At 33.6% G+C, this 22,836-nt stretch overlaps 1 protein-coding gene across 2 annotated transcripts in view; it reads left to right on the forward strand.

Annotated features, from left to right (window-relative positions):
• LOC118185249 (caskin-2-like) overlaps positions 1-22,836 on the forward strand; it is a 658,017-nt gene that overhangs the window by 340,808 nt on the left and 294,373 nt on the right. For both annotated transcript variants that reach the window (XM_085825792.1, XM_085825793.1), the window contains 2 exons: positions 16,930-17,027; positions 17,956-18,101. In XM_085825792.1, coding sequence (XP_085681918.1) covers positions 16,930-17,027; positions 17,956-18,101 — 244 coding nt within the window. The remainder of the gene's footprint in view (positions 1-16,929; positions 17,028-17,955; positions 18,102-22,836) is intronic.

Raw genomic sequence — 22,836 nt, forward strand, 5'->3', positions numbered from 1 at the left:
ACCTTTTGTGTGTGTGTGTGAAGCATAGAATTTAAAGTGTGTTTGTTTTTTTTTTTCCTTTAAAAATCAACCAGAACCTTAATCCGGATTGATTTCAATCAGTATTCGTTCTGAGAGTTCTTTGGGAAAATTGAAAAATGCAATTTTTACGTTTGTTTCGTAGAATGTTAAATTTTTATTCATTATTTCGGTATTATAAAACGCAATTGGAGTATGTTATAAAGTCTAAACCAAAGGTTCTTTCTGTCTCTTTTATTTATTTAGATTTTTATTTCATTGCTTTGCCATGACTACAAGCCCCCCCCCGAATGTATCCCCAAGCCAAAATTGTCTCAAGCCACAGGTTTAAAAAAATAAATTATTGAGGTTATTTTTATTTAGTTGCTAAAAACTTACTATTAATCAGCCTATCTCAAATATGACAAAGCTGGGAATCTCACTTTTAGTGACTTAATATTTTCTTTTTCCCGAGAAGCATTAGGCTTAGTTTAAAAAATAATTAAAAAATAGGATTTTATTGCAAAACGAAGAAAGGCTTTCTGTGTTTTTTTGAAGAATTCTTTTCAAAATAATCATGAGATAAAGTCTGAATGCAAATATTTTCAATTGAAAATTATAATCCAAATTTCGAGTGCAGAAATTAACAGTCGTCAATATTTTTTGTGACAAGAAAACGCTTACATTGCTTTATTTAACTATCTTGTGACGGGCTGTCCAGTCGAAACTTTCAGAAGGAAATCAAGCTCTAAATTTTGCTTAATGTAGTGCTTTCTTCACCCGGTAACGTTATTAATCAAAGCATCATTAACCGTGTGATTAGTTAGCTGAGAAAATTTATTCATTCTCTTCAACCAGAATTTTTTTTTTTTTTTTTTTTAATTTTTTTAAACAGAATTTGAGTGTTTCACTGCAATATATAATTTGTATCCCCTTTTTCTTTAAGACGAAATCTGGTAGATAGGAGATTTCTACTGCAGGAGAAAGTTCTGGTATCTAGAACTGACTCACTGAGTTATCAGAAAATCTTCGCCGAAGTTTTCAATAAAACCCAGTTGGATTTTGTGTCGTTCGCAACGAATGTTCTAAATGTGAAAAGAATGACAGTTATTTATTCTCAGTTTTGATATGATTAGATGATTTTTTTAAAGATTTCTAGCTGGTCATGAATCTCTTTCAAGTGTCTGGAAGCTACCTACTAAGAAAGCTGCCTGGACTATCTCGGCACATTTTTAATGAAACCTATCATTAAAGTCATACTTGCATGAAATAAGTAAATAAAATAATTAGTTTCAAGATAGCAAGGGAAAATTTCTATGCTTTTTAGCCCAAAGAGCCCCTGTTAACCTAGAAGGGCTATTAATTTCGTTTTGGCATGTTGTGGCGTTTATATAAACGGCGTTTCACTTTTCAAATTTTTACCACCAAATATTATGGCTCTGTATTATATTTAAAGAAATTAAATAATGAAGAATCCGCATAAATGTGCGTATGTTTCTCACATTGTGTTAAAACAACGGTACGTAGAGGCATCAAATTTTGAATAACGTACGTCTCCATCCCAATATGGGCATCCAGAAGTCCAAATTTGGAATTTGTTTTATAATCTATTTCATATTTTGTAAAGCATTTATGAATTTTTGATTAAGAACTCAACGATTTTAAAGCGAAGCAAGGCAACACTGTACAAGGGGGGGTTGAAATCTCCAGCGCGCGAAATTGTGTATCCAAAATTCTAAAGATATGGTCTTTTAAAATTATTTTGTGATATTGCTGTTGAATTGAAGTTTGATTTAGTGCGATGAACATGATATTTAATAAATAAAGGTAACACACACACACACACACACAAAAAAAAGGCTCCTTTGGGCGTAATATAAAATCTGAAAATTTTCAGATTTCCCTCCCCCCATGCTGATTTTGATTTTATGAAATTCGTTGTTTCTGCTAGTGTTATTTTTGTAACATTTGGAAATTTCTTGCCAACTATGTCTTTTATGTCTGTCATTTCTTACCAAGTAGCCGTATATGCACTCTTAAAAATTTAGCATTTTTTAATTCGTTACATGGAAGTCGATGCGTGAAATTCAAACAGTGTATGTAGTTTATTCCAAGTCAGGAAGACCTATTTGTGGTGCTTGTAATTGAGCAGTCGAGTGCGTAATAAAATCTAAACCAAACTTGATAAATTGAATCGTTTTTTATTTTTTCCTGTAAATATTCCTTTCCAATATGAAAGATTGATTATTATTTCTGACTTAAAATAGGTTGTCGCTGTGTTGGAATTCTGCTGTAGATCGGAAATGACCTTGCTTTCGTAAAGGATTCCTGGTTAAGCGTTACATTTTCAGATAATACGCAGTCAGAAAAATTTAAAACAATAATAATTATCAGAACCGTTATTATAAAACCATTATACGTTTAAAACAAATGATGAGGGAGTTGCCTTTAACTTCTGTTGTGCAGAGATTTTGTGCGTATTTCCTTCGTAACGTTTCCGGGTAGATCGTTGGTTACTTTAATTAACTTCTCCTCGAGAACTGGAGCGGAAAATTCAAATATGCAATTACTGGGGCAAATATTTTTCAGTGTACGTTTTAAGGTGACCTTTGTAACAGAGAGTAGTTGACGTAACTGGGAAATAGAAACAACAATGATGAAAAGAATCTTCAATCCCTCTTCTCAACCAAACCTGGAAGTGCTAAACTAGTATGCAATTAATGTCACTCTAGATTAATATTATCTTGTAGAATTACGAAGAACCGGCTATTTAAAAACATATATTTTATTGTGGTATAGGGTGATCGTCTGACAGTTCAATGCTCGATGGAAGATTCTTTCCATACACATGCTTTTCTTGATTTTACTGCCTACGCATGGTGCTGTACGGCCTTTGACTTCAGCGAATGTCAGAGGTGTGGTCCACGATCCAAATCCCAAAATTATCCCACGGAACTGAAATGCAGCTTTTTTTAAAGGTAATTTTAGAAGTGAAAACGTAATCAATTTGTAAATTCAGAACTAGGATTTAATATTCCTTCAAAGTAAGTTTTTTATTATTTTCTTTGGGTAACATTTGGAAGCCTTTACGTGGTAATCCATTCTGCCCACGCTTGCGCGTAGTAAATGAACATTTAATTTTTTTTTTTTTTTTTTTTTTTTTTTTAAATCTGCTTCTGAGAATTATTCCGTCTTGGTGCAGGAGTAAAAAAACACTCACGGGGGTGGAACGAAAACTATTGTGATTTTTATCTACAAAGTACCTCATCCCGAGATCCGGTGGCGTTTAAGCTTCTGCATGTCTCACGAACCGACGAGATTCTGTTACTCCGGTTAAAACGCGTAATCTCTTCATTCAACGGAGGAGCGTGGTTTTGGGCCTCTTTGGGGTTGCTGTAATGGAAAAAATTCAGCCGGAAATAGTTCGCTAATCGTTTTGAAACTGTTTAAGAAAAAGTAGAAGTGGGCCATATTTAAATGCATATGTAGAATAGGTTCTGAGATCAATTTATATGATTACATTTCTGCCTTGAACAGAAAATCAAAATTTTAAGGCCCATAAATTTAAAAAGCAGGAAAAACAGTTTTTGTACGTAAATTTTGCTGTGCATCTTGGATAAATATTGATCCATTTAAATTAAATTTTAATATATGGTAAAGTTTACCTCGTCCCATAGACTTAAATTTATGAAGTTAAATCATAAAAAAAACAATAGCACCTTGATGTATTTACTGATTGTGTATATGTGATGGATTCATTCATGTCTCTGTAAGAACGATATAATGACAGCTGTGTTAACAATAATAGTACACTGGATCAGAAATCATACAGCAGAGTTAAATTCCTCCTCACGAAAAGCACTAAGGAACGACTCTGATATTGGCCAAATGAGTTACAGTGATGAAACTATGTGACATGCAGTCTTAAGTCTGACTGCAAAATAATTTTCGGCATTCCCGAAAGCTTAAAAAATGTCTCTTGTCATCAACCAATGGAAATAACTAAGCAGTTGTCTTTGCAAATTTCTTCTTCATTTTAAGATTGTTCGGTCTCTGTGAACCCGGAAGATGACGGAAGGAGCAGCGAATATTCATGTGCACTACATCATGAAGCCAAGGGAGAAGTATTCTACCTGCTTAGCGTACATATGACAATAACAGATTGTTCGTCATCCAAAGCCAGTGAAATTCTGGATCAATAATATGTGGATGCAGCTTTTGTGCACGTAGATGACGTCTTTAATACATTACATCACTTCTTTAATGTATATCCGATGTGATTTTCTTAGTTGCAGTTTGCTTTTTCCTAGTTTTAAAAAATGCATTCCTTATAATTTTGTACTCTCAACTATTTATCATGAAACAAGAAATAACATTTACCTGACTTCTATTAACTTAAACAAGTCAATTTAAACGTGTCAACTAAAGTCAAACAACAAAAAAATCAGCATTATATTTGCAAACTTTTACAGGACTACTTTGGATGATTTTACTGAATAATCAACCTCAGCTGCCAAAGTGCAAAGGAATAAGATAAGATATAGTGATAAGAGAAGATAAGAATGGCTGGACAGGAGCTAAGCTACTGGCGCCATCTATTGATGAAACAAGAAAACTAAAACATCGTTTCCTTAAAGGTTGAAGGTAAAAATGAATTGGAATTAGTGTCGTTAACTAGAACAGAAAGTTTTTTTTTGAATGTGAAACACCTGTAGAAAATCTGATTCACCAATGAAAGATGTTTTTAAAATAATTTTGGTTGCAGAGGAATGGAAAGTGGGATTTTCGGACCAACAATGCTGTGCAACAGAGGACTTATGTGTTCTCCTTTTCCTAACATATGCCTCATGTTCTTTAACACGAAACTTTAAGGCTATCTTAGTTGGGTCAATTTAAATTAAACCATACTGCCAAGGAATCTTGTAAATAGCTCCGGAATTCATATATGGAATGGGGTTTTTAAGTATGGAACTGAATTTTATTGATAAGAGTTATTCTCAACACACTAAAAGGCACGCTCTTATTTTAGGAGATTATAAGAAATCTCTTGTCTTTCCTTTCTTTCCATGAGTTAGCTTTAAAATTGCACGTATTTTACAGAAATTTAACTTTCAGGTCGTTTATTCTAAATGTCAGTAAAATTTCAAGTTTCATACTTAAGGACACCATTCCGGATATGAATTAATGAGTTATTACACGATTCCTTGCCAGTGTGGTTTAATTTACATTGGTCCAACTAAGAGAAGCTTAAAATTTCGCGTTAAAGAACATGAGGCATATGTTAGAAAAACGGAAACACAGAAGTCATTTGCTGCCCAGCATTGCTGGTCCGAAAATCACACTTTCTATTTTTCTGCTGCCAAAATAATTTTTAAAAAATCTTCCATTGGTGAATCAGATTTTCTAGAGGAGTTTCACATAAAAAAAAAAAAATCTTTCTGTTCTATTTAACGATCCCAATTCCATTCCATCTTTACCTTCAGCTTTAAGGAAATTATGTTTTAGCTTTCTTGTTTCATCAATAGATGACGCGAGTAGCTTTACTCCTGTCCAGCCATTCTTACCTTATCACTATATCTTATCTCGTTCACTTGCACTTTGGCAGCTGAGGCTGATAGTTCGGTAAAACCATCATAACTAGCCCTGTGAAAATTTGCAAATATAACTCTGATTTTTGTTGTTTGACTTTTAAATTAATATTTGTTCGGCGTGTTATTTTACCTTAATTTTCCTGACTGTAGGTAAGGAAGATCATAGTTCATCGACTATAGCCAACAACCAGCTGAAATCTATTTACCTATCACAAAAGTATATCAATCTAGTACTTAATAAATTTGTATTTGAAAATAATGATTACATTTAGTCGATAACTTATAATTGCTGCTCACGAGTACAGCTGGTAGGTCATCGATATTGTTATAACTTTAGATTTGCTTCCATTTAACTGTTCGTGTGTTAACCAGTAAGCTGTGGCACCAGCGCAAAAATAAAATGTAGCATCGAGGGAAAAAAAAAAAAAGTAGTCAGGTGGAAAACTGAGCGCTAAATGCTTCTCAGCACTGATCTCTGTAGATTGTGCAGTTTTTCAATATCGCCTTTTGTTTCTCGGTTTTGTACGCTAGGTGAGAATCTCTAGTATCAGTGGATGTGGCGTGATAACACGCAAAAGTAGGTTGTAGTGTAGTTTCTACCCTTCATTCAGCAACCAAATAGAGAGAATGCCTCTAAATTGATAGTTTCATCTCGTATTGAATTCTGAGCGAAAATGCTATTGCTGCAGGAAATTTGTCTTTTTCGTTAGTCTTTCATTAGTCATCGGTCAAATATTTATTTAACTTTCAAAGCCGTATCTCTTTTGCTAGCATTACACATGCTTTCTGTCCCAGAATAAAATTAAGGGAGTTTTTGAATGAAGAAGCTTGTTATACGAATATGAATTTTAATACGGCATTTGTTATTAATTATTTATCATTAATCATTATTATAAGTATTATTATAAGTATCATTATTATTATAAGTATGTGTAAGTTTGTATTATGATTGTGCAAGGGAATAGAAGTATCTTGGCTGATAGCATAAAAAAGATCATTAGGACATTAAATAACGTTATTAATGTACTGCGATTCCCTTTGGCCAATATGAGCTGGTTAGGAATTTTAGTATTTTTGTAAATTTTTATGTTTATTTGTTTATTTCAACATTGAAATCGTAAAAATAGCTCAGTTAAAAACCGACAGCCCATTTGACGCACTCTTGGGTTATTTGGCAATTTCTCTCCAATTTCGCAACTTTTTGGAAATTTCTGCAAAACGCGTTTTGGAAGCATTAGGAGCAGTTTTCTCCAAAACTACTAGAGGGCGAACAAACCTGTGTAAAGGCTGCGTTCGACAGCATGGAGTTAATTCAGAACTGGGCCGATTATGCAAGGCTTTTGCTGAGAAATTACTGTTTTACAGTTGACTGAGTGATATCGGTGATTCTTTGCGTGTTTCTGAAAATTCGCCTTACATATGTTGTTTTCTTTAATCTATGTGCAGTTGTTAACTTTGAGCTGTTGTTTATTTTAATAAAGCGTAAATTTTCTTTCTGCTCATTTGCGTTTAAAGAGGACTTCGCGAATTCTTTAAACTTTTCTAAACTTTCAGTATAGAAATGATCTCAAAATTCGACATTACAATTTTGAAAACGATTAAATTTAGCAAAGTTTCAACATTACAACAAATTATAATGGCTGTGATTATTGAGAGACGATAACAAGCTGCCTTGTGGCATATTCTAATAGCGTGCAATTAACCAAAGTATAGTCTTTTAATAACCAAAATATATTGTTTCTTATATAATCCTATCGTATAGAGTGATGTGTAGAACTACAGACTGTTATAAACGAAACGATGGGGCATTTCTTGATGTAGCTGGCTGATTTGAGAATAAAATTATTGACTTTCCTCCCTCTAAGGCTCAAATGGGAACAAAACTGTTAATACAGTTTTGGGAAATGGCTTAATCGGCACTAAATCCAAGCATGCATAGGGAAAAATCATAAAAGTTATTTTAAAAAAAAATCTTTTCATACACAGACACATACACACAAAAAAGTACTTTTTTATTCTAAAACTTCTGCTCCCTCATTGTGTTTCATCCCAAGTTAGAACTCAGAGAATGGGTGGAAAACATGTTCATCATCATTTTTTGATAGTTCCTCCCCCTTTCAGCTTCTTTTTAATTAGTACGAAGGAGCCATTTTAATTATGCTTATCTCTTAAAAGTTATAAGTGTTCCCTTTATAAATTCCGAAAAACTTCTGATTTATTCATTGGGCAAATTTTTTAAAACTTCCCTTCTTAGCGGTTGCGTGCTTAGCTAATTAAAATTAAAAAGAAAAAAATTGCAAGTACCATTTTTCCTCGCGTATTTTTATCTTTTTTCAACCAATTTTATCGTCCGAAAATCGAGAGGGAAAAATTATGCGAGTAATTTAATTTCCGAAGAACGCGGTTACAAGAACATAACAATGAAAAGTAATCATGGATAAAACTATACATAACTATCATATTATTATTTGTTTAAAAGAAATCTATATTCAATAAGAATACATAGTAATATTAATATTATAACATGTGACGGGTATCTGAGTGTAATTGAGCCGGGCACGTCGCTGAATTACTTGTAAAGCTCCAGGGGCACCTCACATGAATGAATTTTGACCTTAATTCCCATGAGGAACGAAAGAAAAGGAGGTCGAATAAAAGACATATATTTCGATGAATTGAATACATCAGCAACTGGTAAAGCTATAGTGAGCTGGAACGTAAATGTTAGAGGTAAGGTGAAATCACACATTTGAAACGTTTCTGAAGTGTGAGAACACCGGCCACGTTTGGTAGTTTAATGAAGAATCTGCAAAAAATTGCGATTCAAGTTAGAAATGCAAATCAAAATAAAATGGATAAAATGCTAATACAAATGGGCGAATACAAATTGAATATACTGAATAAAAATGAAAATATTCCAAGGAAATACGGTTTACTGAAAAACTAGCTGTCAGAGGGAAAAATTATGGAAATATTTTTAAAATCTACAGAACCTAGCGCCAAAAAGCTAGAAAATACGTTGTACTCTAGAAAATATGACAATTTAAATCTTGTAGTTTTTAGTTTTTTAAGTATTAGTTCCAGTTCCAGTCCACAGTTCTTATTACCGTGAAATCTAGAATAGAATTTGTGTAGTATTTCTTACTTGTTTGAATCGGTAGACCAATTTTTTATCCAAGTAGTTATTTATTTTGCATCTTGTAGCGCTTATTATGTGTACTTATTATTATTGTGTTGTAATAAATTATTTGTACGAAAAACAAACGTTTCATTAATATGGTTTCCTTTTCATAATTATGCTACATATCAATAAAATATGCTTTTGCCATGTCATAAGCTTGCGGTAAAATATTCTTCGAGTATCATGAAGGGCGAATAAGCATACGCTGTTTTTAATTTAAAAATTAAATAAAAAAAATAAATTTGATGAATTTAAAGAATCGTGCAAATTACTTGCAGTCTTGCTGCTGAAAAGATAAACGAATAAGGTAAAATTTTAATCATATATTAATCAGAAAATGATAAATTTAAGGGGTTCTTGTTGGATAGGGTCATATAAGAGTCCTTTAATTGTGTAACAATAGTTTATTAAGACGTTTAAGTTACACACGGACATTACATTTAACTTTAAGAAAATTATAGAGCAAGAGTCTGAAACAACCTATCAGGTTAAACACTTGGCTTTCACTGAAGTCCTTCTCTGGCTACTCACCAGAGGGCACCGTTGTTGTTACACTTAGTCCAACAGTTTATATTAGCAACAGAGTTTATATTCAAGAATTGGTTACAACCTCTCCCTCTGGCTCCGCCGACGAGACGGCAAGGAGACAGAACTGGAAAATTTGGGAGCTCTTGTAATATTGTCTCTCTCTCTCTCTCTCTCTTTTTTTTTTTTTTTTTTTTTTTTTTTTTGTGTGTGTGTGTGTGTGTGTGTTTGTTTCTTGAGCAAGGGGACCTTTCTTTGAAACACTGTCCGGAACCACAATTTCTTGATTATTTCGGGAATACAAAGTAACTTTCGGCAGTCTACCTCTCTTCCTGAGGGAAAGAATGGGTCTTTGAAAGGTGTTAGTGCACTTGTGCCGTACGGATAAATAAATTTAAAAAAATAATAAAAAAAATAAATAAAATAAAAAAGGCCAATTACGTTTTGATCCCCCCTTTTTATTATTTTTAAGTGGAATTTGTAGAAGCTGGGTAGTTGCTTTTAGATGCTGTTGTCATTACGTTTTATCATGTGTTAATAAACTGATAACAAATCTTTCGGATTCGAAGAACAATCTTCCCCATATGTAACGGGAATATGAGCCGAGTTGCCTTAGAAAATCCATTACGAAGAAGTAGCCTAAGGGGCTCACGTGTGTGTGATTATATCCAAATAATTTAATCTTAAACCAACCACTGACCAAGTGTTTTGAAATATCGAAATTTGATTTCCCGTGGAGAAAATTTTGCTTAATTATGAGCTTCAGAACTCCTTTCCATAATGATGCAAATAACTTCATACATGCTTTTCCTACATAAATAGTCATGGCATGCTTAAAATCCATTATTGCGAGTTTCTAGGTAATGATTTAAAAATTACGCTGCGCTGCAAATTCATTTTCGACTTGCGTAAATCCCTATAAAAAGCGTAAGGTTCTCGAAATATATACCTTTGCACCTACATATGGAGTCTCTTGTCTCCTCCAAAAAATGGTTATCTAATAAAAAAAATTCGAGAAGCACTGGTATAAAGGTCACTAGAGTGCACTGAACTGCTATCCTAGCGCCTAGCACGAGAAGTGCTGCTATCCTACCGTCATTATATTTTTTTTTAAACTTAGCTTCCCACCCGCCTGGTAGGAGCAACAGCTACACTTTCTACCGTATCCTTCTATCTTATCTTGGACAAGCATCCACCATCCACCATTCTTTTCGGATTTGGGACTATGTGAAGACGATTTGGCTTCTAAGCTGAATCGACATTCGCTCTCGAACTGTTCGAGAGATTCCTCGAGAATTCGCTTCGTTTGAAGCAACGAGAGGAAAGTGTTGCTAATTTATATATGTATTAGGACTCAAGCATCTCTAGAAAGAAGCGAACTGGATACAAGACTGGCAATTACATCGAAGGACTATAAGAGTTTTGCTGTGGTAGCTCTTTTGTATCAGTTAAAAAAAAAAAAAAAAAAGACTGCGTTTATAAAATTTTATCCCTGCTAACTGAATATTTAATCTAGTTTCGAAAAGGTGAAATCTTTAGTTTTCTGTCAGCAGTAAAAAAACATTATTATGCTGAATGCCATGTTAACACATACTCACTTTCAGAAACTTTTAATTTTTTTCTAAATTACAGTAGTTCAGTAAAAGTAGAAAAATGAAAGTAAAACTAGAGAGAAGGCGCCAAAATGGTAGACCAGTATATCTGCACAGCGGCAAAATTTGTCCGCAAAATCTGAAATAATAGCTCTCATTCATTCGGCGCATGTGGCAGAAGATAGTTTAAAAATGTGTTTATTTTTCCTGTGCACGCACGCTTCAGAAGTTCATCTTTTAAGGCAGTGACGTTGTCTTAGATTTCAAAGTGTAGGTTATCTTAAAGGATATTCTTTCTCGCGTAGGCGATTTTTCACATGTTACCGCGGAGATATAAGAGAGATAATATTTAATAGATCGTAATTATTTTTTTTTCTTGGGAAAAAATATTACAGTAATCTCTAGATTGTAGGTTGAAGCTACTACTCAATCTACAATCTAGTAGTAAATTGTAGCTTCTTGGAAACTAACTTACTTCTTACGAAACTTGATCACTTAATTTTAACATTTTAAATCTTTTGAACTTCTCAATAAAATTTCTATCAAACTGAAAATGAAAGGAAAAGAAAGAAAAGTGCGTGTCCTAGGAAGAATAGCTATGAATAAATTATACACTATTTTCCAAACGTTAAGGAAGATATTCCCATTTGATTATGAAAAAAAAAAAAAAACGAAATGGGAAGAGAAAATCCCCTTCCAGAATGAAAATAATTCGCTTAAGTTGCCTATAAAATATAGATGTTTTAGCCAGAATAAAAGTTGCTCGATAAATTCCTAAATTTTTCATTTTCTAAACAGTTATTAAATTATGTCGAGTTTTTTTTTTTCAGAGATAGTGTTCTCACAGACTATGAAATAAGTTCGTTCCTAAAGATTCAGTATCAAATATTCCAAATTTGCTTAGAGCTCCTTCTGAAGACTTACTCGTCAAGAAAAAACATTCTAGGTGATAGACAACCATTACGTAATGAATTACAGAAGATTATCTATCATTAATTGTGGGAAAACCTCTTTTTCATTGACTGTGCCACAGTGAGTGACGGCAATGGATGTTCACGTAATTTTGTGTTCACATCACAGTCTTTGCAATTTAATATCATGGTTCGAGATAATATTGAATTAAATGCTATCAGTCTAGTAGTCCTGAATTTACCTTGACACTAACATTATGACTTGGGCAAATATCTCTCTGGACCACCATACTGACCTTTCCGTGCGCATTCAAGTATTTGCAGTTGCTGTGTGAAATTTTTAATCAGCATTTCAAGCTGTATCCTTATGCAGTTGTCGTTTCTCTCTAAACGTAAAATAATGCTCCATCTTATCGTTCAAGATGAGCAGTTCTCATCCTCCTCTTTCTTGAAGATTAAATACCAGACTGATAATTTTGGTCAGTTTCACTACTACTGAGCATTTCTGAGACTACCTAAGGAAGTGCAAAAATATGTGCCTGAATCAGTCTAGATTTCATTTTATGTGGTTCCATTGTTCACGTTCTGGATAACGTTATAGAATGAAGGATCATTGGACAATAATGGCGTTCTGACAATCTGACAAGTTCTACGATAATTCTTAATTCTGCATTTAAATTTCTGCGTGCAGTGGTTCAGTTGTATTCCTATCTAAAATCAACAGTTGATCTAGTTTTAAAGAGAATTTATTGGAATATCAAGGCAAATATATCTAATAATGAATCTAACATCTCATCAGTACAGATTTGTTTTGATGCAGCGTTTAAACTGCACCGAAACAAATCGAAAGAGAATTAATTCCCTTTCATGCTGTAGCGACTTAGTGTTTTCTAATTCAATGCGCTGCTAATTTTTTGCGTTGCCATTCAGAGGTAGAAAAAAAAGCGTCTGTTCAAAACAATATTCATAACAATCAGTGTTATGAAAATTTAGAAGGATTTATTTTAACGACTGTGAATGTACCTGTAAATGACGATCAGTAAAGTTGTACCTGGGTAAAAAATAATTCATTAAAAAAATTCTTTTATAATTTCCATGAGAGCAGCCTAATTGGCTATAAGAAACCTTATAACTAGGAAGAGACAGAAAAAATAGAGCGTCGCAAATAAATTGCGAAGTGAAAGACGACTATTTTTTTAAAAAAATAATACATATTTATTATCGAATGACTGTGTAAATGCGGAGGCATCATTTGTCTTTACTGAAAAGCTACTCGTTCTTGGAGTATTCAGGAAAATAAATTGCGGGCCATCGACAATTTTTGACTATCTCAGCGTTTCTCATTAATATTCTTTAAAGATTGTCACGCTTGATTTTGCGCACTTCAACATCTTTTAAAAACCTTGACTAGCGGCTTTTGACATTTAAAAGTCCTAGTGAAGTAAACTAATGCTGCGAATGCGCTTTTTCAACACATGTGCTGCTCTTAAACTGAGAAGAATATGCTGACTGTACTTTAGTGAAGCTACCATCTTACTGCAACTCACGTGGCATACTTTAGTCGGGGTATAAAGGCCACATGGTGTTTTTTTAGCGTAGAAATATAGCGTTATTTCTTTCCACATACTGCTTTATTTTTAGAATTTCCGTCGTTTTTCCCCAAAAAGAGCGGCATGCTGGAAAGAAATGAGTGTGAGAATATCGCAGCTTTAGGAGAAATGTTTTCTGGTGTACGTCCTTTTCTCTTTTTCTATGCGGATCATTTGTTTTGATCGATTCTGTAATCTTCTTCCCGCTGTGCTGTATCGAGTGGAAAGAAGGGGGTATTCTGTTACTTGAGTTATTTTTAGTCTGCGAAAAGGGAAGAAGATGTGTACTATTATATTTATTACTTTTCTGGCAAGGTTTATGTTCTGCAAAGATATGAAATATCGTTTTGCCGATGAAATAGTTTGTTGATGCAAAATGTCTTTTTTAATGCTGTTACCTAGTAAAGATTGATACCATTTTCGCTCGATGATGATATTTTTAGAATCTTTGCTCATTTTTCTCGTATTAATTTATTGTTACTGTCCGGAATTTTCTGGAATATGTCATACATGGGATGAATGCTGTGCAGAATATAATGTATTTTACTGGCAATCTATGAAAGACGGCATTCTATAGAATACCTAGGCGTTTTATTGATTGTCAAAACTGGTGGCAATGTGTGAAACTGTTAACATTTCTCAAGCATTATATAAAATGCCAAATGACAAACCGGGAAACTATGAAACACATCTCTGATTCGTTTCAAATATCCTTACATTTAATACATTCATACATAAACCATACATTTAAAACATTCTTCATTTATAATCCATACATTTCATATGTTGTTTTCTTTAATAAGAAATGCATAAATTTTGTTCTGTAAAACTTTCATTTTTCTTTACTTATTAGAATAAAAGTTTTTTTAATGGCACTCTGTCATTATATTTTTCAAATTAGCATTTATATTTTTAAGGAATGGACGTCTCTTAAATAATAGCCTTTTCATGACGTTTTTCATACTTTGCCTACGTTTGCCATTGTGCAGAATGCCTATATAATTACCTATATTGCCTATGGAAAGTATATAATAATTCTCATATTTTATACTTTATCCAAAAACACCAGGCTATAAAATAAAATGCCTAGGTATTCTGTAGAAAACGGGAGTTTCGCACATTGCCGGTAACGTATATAACTAGTATTAGAATGAAATAAATGTCTCATAGATTGAATATAAAAAGCATTTGAAAAAGACGGAGGATAAAGGATTTAAAAAAATAAAGAAATTATATTTTGGAAAATATTTTATGATGAAACTTTATTATTATTATGGACAAAAAATTTAAATATGGACTTCTTTATTTGTTATAGATATCATTATAAAGGAAAAGCGTCAGTTTTTTCTTCTCATAGGAGTTTTCTCAATGAATTTACTTTTGTGCGCTGTTGGTAGCGTAAGAAATATCCATATGGTAGCTGATGATGTCATTCTATTTTTCTTAAATCGTGTTCTTTCTTTCATCGACGAGTAGGTTTCCTACCGGGAACTGTTAAGCCGTACAAAATTTATGTCAACTTGTCAAAATTTTATGGCTGCTTATATGGGTGCATAATATCCTTAACCTTTCTATGTACAATAGGATTAGTGATGTATGTCTACAAAAGAGAAGCTGGTATGTAATATGTAGAGCTAGAAATTAATGACATTCTTACTATCTTGTGTCTCAGTAAAGGGCGCAGGCACATAACATGCTCATGATATTTTCCTGTGAGCTTATGAGTTTTTGATGAGATCTCTCAAGTCATGCTCCTCGGGTTTTTTTTTTTTTTTTTTTTCTTCAAGTGAGTCTGGAGAATTACTTCTCAACCTAAGATGTAGTGATCTGTATCTCCAAAAGCAGAACATGTATGCAGATTGTTGTTGTCGTTCAGATTAAAGTGAAACAAGTAAGTAGCAAAAGCTTCATGATGAGGAAAAAAAAGTTGTATTGTAGTCAGGCTACTCTAACCACTATACCGTCTGCGCAGCTCAATCTTTATTGTAACAGCACCAATTCCTTTGACTACGTAGTTGGTGCCTGTCTTGGTGGTGAATAATTCGGCCTAAAAAACCAAATTTTTGGAGACCCATGTATCAAATATGTGAATGACTTTGTAATCACTCAGTATGGAAAAATCTTATCCAGGGCTTCTATCTGTTTTAGAGCTATCTGAAAAATTCATCCCTTTTATGTTAGGTGACGATGACTTATCCAGGATTTTGTGAAAGTTATTCTTGGCAAATTGCCATGGAAAACTAACAGCCTTGTCAGTAAATAGGGATATATGTCTTTTCTATGAAGGTCATGTCCTATTTCATCTTCCCTTTGGATAACCATGTCTAGGTTTGAATGGAACATTGGATGGACAGTAAGACTCCTTATTGGGAGGAATATGTGTCCAAATTAAATCGTAGAATCAGTTATTTGTAAGTTCCATAATCATTGATCTTATAAGCAATAGTTTTGGCATAAGTCTTTGAAAAAAGCGTTCGGCGTTTTTGAATCTGGTGACCAAGAATGCCCATAGAATGTCCGTAGCCCTCCAAGAGGCTTTTGACATACAGACTTCTTTAGTGCTCATTTCATTTTCCCAAAAGCATTGGCTCTTCCTTTTTTTAAAATTGAATGCTGTATAATATTCTGCTGCAGTAAGACAGATGCCTCAATACACATTTAACTTTTTTCTGTTAATTATTAGTGTAATTATTGAGTTTGGTGACCACCATTAATTAGCTGGTGCATATGTGTGAGCTGGCGAATGGGGAAAGATTTTGAACGATTCCTATGATAATACGAACTAAATGGTCATTTATTTAGTTATCCTTAATGTCACATAGGTATACTTTAAGTCAATGCTGCCTTTCCAAAGGCTGTGATTTCAGGTTATTATTATCATCATCATCTAACATTAATTGTGATAGCAAAAATTGTCGAGTGATACTATTGCAACTTTTAGTATCGTATTTAACCCGAAGGTGATTGCGAGATTAAGAAATTCTTTCTTCCCAGATACGCACGATATTTGTGGGTCGTAAATATGAACGTAAGCTCTGTTCGTTTGCGCCTACTGCGATGTGTAACTGGAATGCGAGCTGAGCTCTCTGATGACCATCAAAAGGTTAAATAAGTCCCGTAAATTGTAATTTATATTAAATATTATAGTGAAAAATATAAATTTATGTAAAGTGTTAAACAAACATACGAAAAATGTTGAATTATGTTTATGGTAAGTAACATCTGGGTGGAACTGTCAGTGTATTTTTAAAAATAAAGCAGTACTCGTAAACGAAGTCAAAGACATTTAAGAAATAAATTACGTGTCCAAAACACGTAAATGAAGAACTTTGGTCAGATTTTTCTGGCTTAATGATTTAGAGATTGAGCAGGTAATTAAGATGGGTACCCCTATCATTCCGTTTATATTTTTCTCATGGTTGTGCAAAAACCTACACTTCTAAATTATTTCATCTTTAATCGTTGCGGCCTTATTTAACTACTTACTTTATTTTACGTAACATAGATTGTTATCCTCAATATCTTTTTTTTTTTTTCTTGCAGCATATCTGGCCTCCACCAGGCAGCCCTTATGTGTAACGTCCCCATCATTCAGCTTCTTCTGGATGCGGGTGCGCAAGTCGACATCAAGGACAACAAAGGTAACCAATTTTCTTTCAATTTAGCAATCCTTAAATGCGGGCTTTTGAAATAGAATGAAGAGGTCAGTCGTCAGTATTTAAAAGAAATTCGTCATTCATGTATGTTCTGTTTTTAACTATTTAACAAATACCAGTTTTGAAGTAAATGGTTTCTTAGCAACGTAATTACGACAAGTTGTTTCTTCTGTTTGTTATATTCTAATGGAGTTCACATTATAATCCAGCACGAAGGCTAAAAATAAAATCTCAGTGGAGGGCAAGTTCAACAGAGGCATGCACTGAATACGGTCGAGCAACACATTTTATTTCCTGCTTATTTGCAATGAATCAGCTTACTACTTCCAAATATGATTAAAATATTTTAATTTTATAAATCAGTCAAAAGCAGATGACTTATGAATAGCCTGAATGAAAAGACAAGAAAATTAGCTTATGTGTAATGTATTTTAGTAATATATTTATTGAAACTGCTGCAATTTAAACTATAGATGTAGTAAGATCAGTATCAAAGTGAATTGATAAAATTAGCCGACAAATAAGGTATTTTAATAAATGTATTTATTCAAATTTCTTCGTTTATAAACTATAGCTGCTGATGTGTAAGAAGTAAACTGAACTGATAAAATTAGCCAATTCGCCGTGATGAAATTCGTGGAGTAGTTCTGATGAAACTGTCAGACAAGTGAGATAAGTCACAACATACTGTAAATTGGAAACTTTTGTTATCAAAACATAGCTACAGTTATGTTAGAAGTTAATTAGTAGCGATAAAAATTAACTAGCAACGGAAATATATTTTAATAATGTATTGGTTAGAATTGCTTCAGCTGTTTACTATAGCTGTCTATCATATATTCGTGTACACATATAGCGAGTTGACGCATAAGTATCTTCCAAATGAAATACCTATTTATTTTTTTCCCAACAGGTATGCGGCCGCTTCATTATGCTGCCTGGCAAGGCAAGCCGGAACCAGTGGCTCTTTTGCTACAGTACAATGCTTCCGTCAACGAACAGGCGAACAAGGGCGAGACACCATTGCACTTGGCCTGTCAACATGGGCACGTCCTCGTGGTGAGTTGAAGACACTGGCATAAAGCTGTTTCTTTCGTTTGTCATAAATACTTAATAACGCATATGTTTTGCATAATTCTCTTCCTTAAATAATAAATAACCCGTTCTCGCCTCTGGGAAAAGTATTGTTGCTTTAGGACTTATAACTTTAGAACAAAGATTCCTTAGAATGTTGAAAGGAGTCTTTCTTTCTTCGGAGGAAACTAAAACTAATCGTGACCTGAAATGTGCTTAAGAAAATTTGAAATTAAGAATTTTATTTCCCATTGCAATGCGGAAGTGAGATTACTTTTTTCTCGAGTAGAGAAACTTGAGCACTGAAAACTGAGTAGTAAGGCTTTGATGATTAAATTATTAATGTGGAAATTATTTCTTCCAAATATTTAGAAAAATTAATAGTTCTGCAATTCTCACTCTTATTTAAGAGTAGTTTGCCATATGTTCTCGCTTTAGATTTGTACGGTATCTTTATATATTTACACGTGAAAGAGTTGTAATTTGAATTCTGGTATAGAATTACATTTTTTGTTGTCACCTCATTATAAAAGTTGTATTATTTTGATTCTAGCGAAGTATGCCCTTTAAAATTTGTGATGTTAATATTATCTCAAAGTTTCAAGTATTAAATAATCTCAGGGGAGGAGAGAGGGGAAAAAAACTGAAAGGACTCAGTAAATTACTTCCAAAAGGCGTGGTTTTTTTTTTTTTTTTTTTTTTTTTTTTTTTTTTTTTTTTTTTTAAATTAACGTTTTGTGTGTTACCTTTATTTATAAGATATCATGTTCTTTGCACTTAAACCATAAAATTCAGTTCAACAGCAATATCGCAAAATAATTTTAAAATGAGCATATATTTAGAATTTCCGATTCAGAGTTCCGTGCGCTGGAGATAAAAAGGTCCCCCCCTCCCCCCCCCGTAGAGTGTTGCCATTGCTCGCTTTGAAATCGTTGAGTTTGTTACTATAACATTCGTTAAAGTTTTACAAAATATGAAATCTATAATAAAACAAATTCCAAATTTCAAATTTGGTCTTTCAAATAGATGCTCATATTCGCAGTAGGTTTACGTCATTCAAAATTGGATGGCTCTAGGTACCTTTGTTTTAGCACAATGCGAGAAACATACATACATTTGTACAGATTCTTCAGTATTTAATTTCTTCAAATATAATACAAGGCGATAGTATTTGGTGGCAACGATTTGAAAAGTGATACGCCGTTTTCCGACGCAAAATCGCAATACGAAAACAATAGTCCTTCAGGAACAAAGCCTAAAAAAAATTGTCTTTCTTTGGGCTAAAAAATTGTGAAAGGATTTTTCCTTTTAAAAGGTGTTGAATAGATACTGCTTCTTTAACTTTGTTAATAGTTCTTATCGAGTAAATCCACAGTTTGGTTAATAAATTTTGGTGATGCATTCTGTCAACGAAAATTATATTCGCTATATAGAATAAATTTGTCTATTTCACTAAGAATAATCTTTAAAACTTATTCACGTTAAGAAATGCTTCATGTTGAAAGATTCTGTGTGTGTGCATGAAATCACGTCCATCTGGTGGGGAACTGCCATCCAAATCTATAGCCATCAAATTTGGATATAGATAATAAAATTTTCAGTTGTTATGTTTGTTTCTTCTTTTGTTTTGCAGCTTTCTATTGCTTGAATAATATTTTCGGATTCTTGCTTTAAAGTTTCTTTTTTTTCTTTTTAGTTTTTCTTTACTCCCGTTTGTGTTATTTTTATTGACTTTATATCTGGTTATACTTTTGATAGTTGTAGATACTGATAGCTTAAATGAGGTGTACTTATGATCAGATTTTGTTTTCTCGTCTGAGATGATTCTGTCATGGATCTGATTGGCTAGATGAAAGGTTTGTAATCCACCGACAGTTGGTAGTGTAAGAAACCCGCCGTTAAAGGGCGGAAAACTGAGAAGCGCCAGGCAGAAGAGCGCGAAAGAATGTAATGGCGGTGTATTATGATACGCCAGCATACAGGTGCGTGTACATAATGTATATAATTAGTTCCAGTAATAAACTGAAGGTAGTAAAACGTGTGACATTTGGGAGAGGTACTGAACTAATTGGTCCAGGGTTGTTTTTCCTTTTTGGAGACGTTCACTAATGCTGTCTTTAGTACTGAATTTTGTTACTGTAGCATCTGTCTATTGAAGTTAACTGAGTGTATTCTCGAGATGTAAATTTAGTTTCTGTATCTGCTCTAGCTATTGAGACAGATAAACACATTTGTTGGATTATATTTCGCTGAATGTTTATAGTTTATGAATTTCCATAGTATCTATTCATCAACTGGTTACACTTTTCAGTAGTGAACGGTAAATCACCAGTTAGGAAAAAAGGGATGCCTAGAAAGCTTTCTGTTCTACACAACTTTGTTAAAGTCTGTGTTATTAAAAATCCACTATTCAACCCAGCGATCTTCGGATTACCATCTTATAATCAGTGCATTGAACGTAGTTGATGGAAGTATGCATAACAGTGTTTTTGAGTTGACATACTTAATGAAATATGCCTCCCAAGGGCAGAAAAATCATTTTGATTTAGAATTTATTTTTTGCGCCCATTATCCTAAGAAAACACCGTGTTGTTGCTGGCATTGACATCTAATACTTTTTCTTGTTTTATGTTATTAGAAACAATTTCAAACTCCACTTTTTCTATGACAGCGCCAGCCAAGCAGTTAAGTCACCACGTTGAAAACAAACCTTCTTTGTTCCTTCCTCCGGTCGCCTGTCAAAACAATTATAATCCGCTCTTCTTTTCTCCCAATTTAGTTGTATATTATATTATGCAGCGTATGAAGGGTTATCCAGAAAATTGATGAAGTGTGGAAAGTCGGTCATTTAATTTTTATCCTAGACCTGGTATCTTACGTTATGGAGATACAGAGTATGAGCGGGAATTTTTCAAAATAAAGTAGATCTCCTCATACACTTCCCATTTTTATGTATCGTATGTCTTCAATTTGCAAGGAATGCAGTATTTGGAGGAGTACAGTAAGTGCATTACAACATTTAATAAATAAATTTATAGGCTTTTGATGTGTAATACTAAGAGGACAAATCAAAGGTAAAAGTATTTACAGAAGGATCTGTGTATAACATTTATTTTATTCCGTGTAATTGATGTCTCCATATATATATATATATATTGTTACACATTATCTATGGAGAGGGTGTGATTTGATGGTAGGATGGCATAATATCTTATTCAGGATGACCAAGATACTACATATATGCATATGATACAAGCGGTTGTATGCATTCATTCTTCCCAGGAGCGAAGTGTATGAGAGCTGTGAACGTTCGTAGGATGGCCCATTTTCAGCTGTTGGTCAGTTTGTGGGAATTACTAGTCATTTCAAAAGGAGGAAACATAAAAAAGCAACTATGCTTATGCGGAGGGTCAAACCATGGATCTTCCAGTTGCTAGCTGACGTTATGCACTTACATCATAAGAGTATGGTTTTGAGATGGCATCATTTCTTAAACTGATATCACAACACATTTTAAATTATAATCACAGCATATTTCTTAAACTGATATCACAACACATTTTAAATTATAATCACAGCATATATCTTAAACTGATATCGCATTTCTTAAACTACCCTCAACATCACGTCGAAATAAACACTTCCCAGAATTTTTGATTTCGAAATATCTGATTGGTTGACTTATTTGATGAAAAGTTCCTTGGGAGAAATCGTGTGAGGGACAAAGTTTCAACCGAAACATTTTCAGTTCAGTTTCAAAAAGTCTCACGTTGCTAACCGGAACACCGGTTCCAACGAAACATATTTCGGTTAGTAGCTAGCTATCCAGTGGTAGGAAAAGGAGAAGTTTTGCTAGCGTGACGCGTCGTTAGATGTGATGACCGCTTTATCTTTTATCTTACTGGAAATGCGACTTCGGAGCGACACGAGATATAGTTGATCAGATCTAGGTGGTGACGAATTAGTGTGGTACACTCTTCGAGTGCCATTATAGAGACTTCGATTTCTGAGTTAATAAACATGAAAGATCAACTGTGTCTTCTTTATGATTTCAAATCACCGGGACTAATTTGTAAGATGGACTTATCCAAGAAAGCAAGCATCAGGGAGTATACAGCAGTTTCTTAGTTTAGTTTCATCTTTATTGTGCTTTTTCATCCGACGCAGAAGTTCGAGCATAATGCAGCGTATAATAATTAACGATCATGTTATTAAAAATATTTCCATTGATAACTTATTATCAACCGTTTTATGTTTTTGGGAATAGAGTGATCACAGTCTGAGAGTGCCCCTGTTCAAATACAGTATAACCAAAAATGAATGGTAAGATTTAATAAGATCTGTCTGAAGCATTTATATAGTTCCATACGTCTGAAGTGTATCTACAGTTCCATATGTGAAGCGGATTGAATGTGCTTTTATGTAATTCAGTCGCTTAAGATTTATGTGTTTATGTTTTTGATAGCCAAAATTTGGATGTCGGAAAATCTATGTCCGTAAACACATCCGAGATTCTTGTAAAATAAGTGCCCGTTGAGCCTAATGCTAACGAAACTTTTGAGTCCTCTTCACTGTATGAAAAATAAGTGAACCTCATTATTCTATCGCCTCACTCTTGAACCATTTCCAGGGTGGCTGATTGGTAGGAAATGGACCTATTTCATAACCTGTAAAAATTCTTGATCGTAAAGCACTAGACTTCTTCATTTGTGGCTTTGTG

The sequence above is a fragment of the Stegodyphus dumicola genome, chromosome 10 (genome assembly GCF_044657685.1).
Source record: "Stegodyphus dumicola isolate Sdum_Otavi_A_Nest chromosome 10, ASM4465768v1".
In the NCBI taxonomy this organism is placed as follows: domain Eukaryota; kingdom Metazoa; phylum Arthropoda; class Arachnida; order Araneae; family Eresidae; genus Stegodyphus; species Stegodyphus dumicola.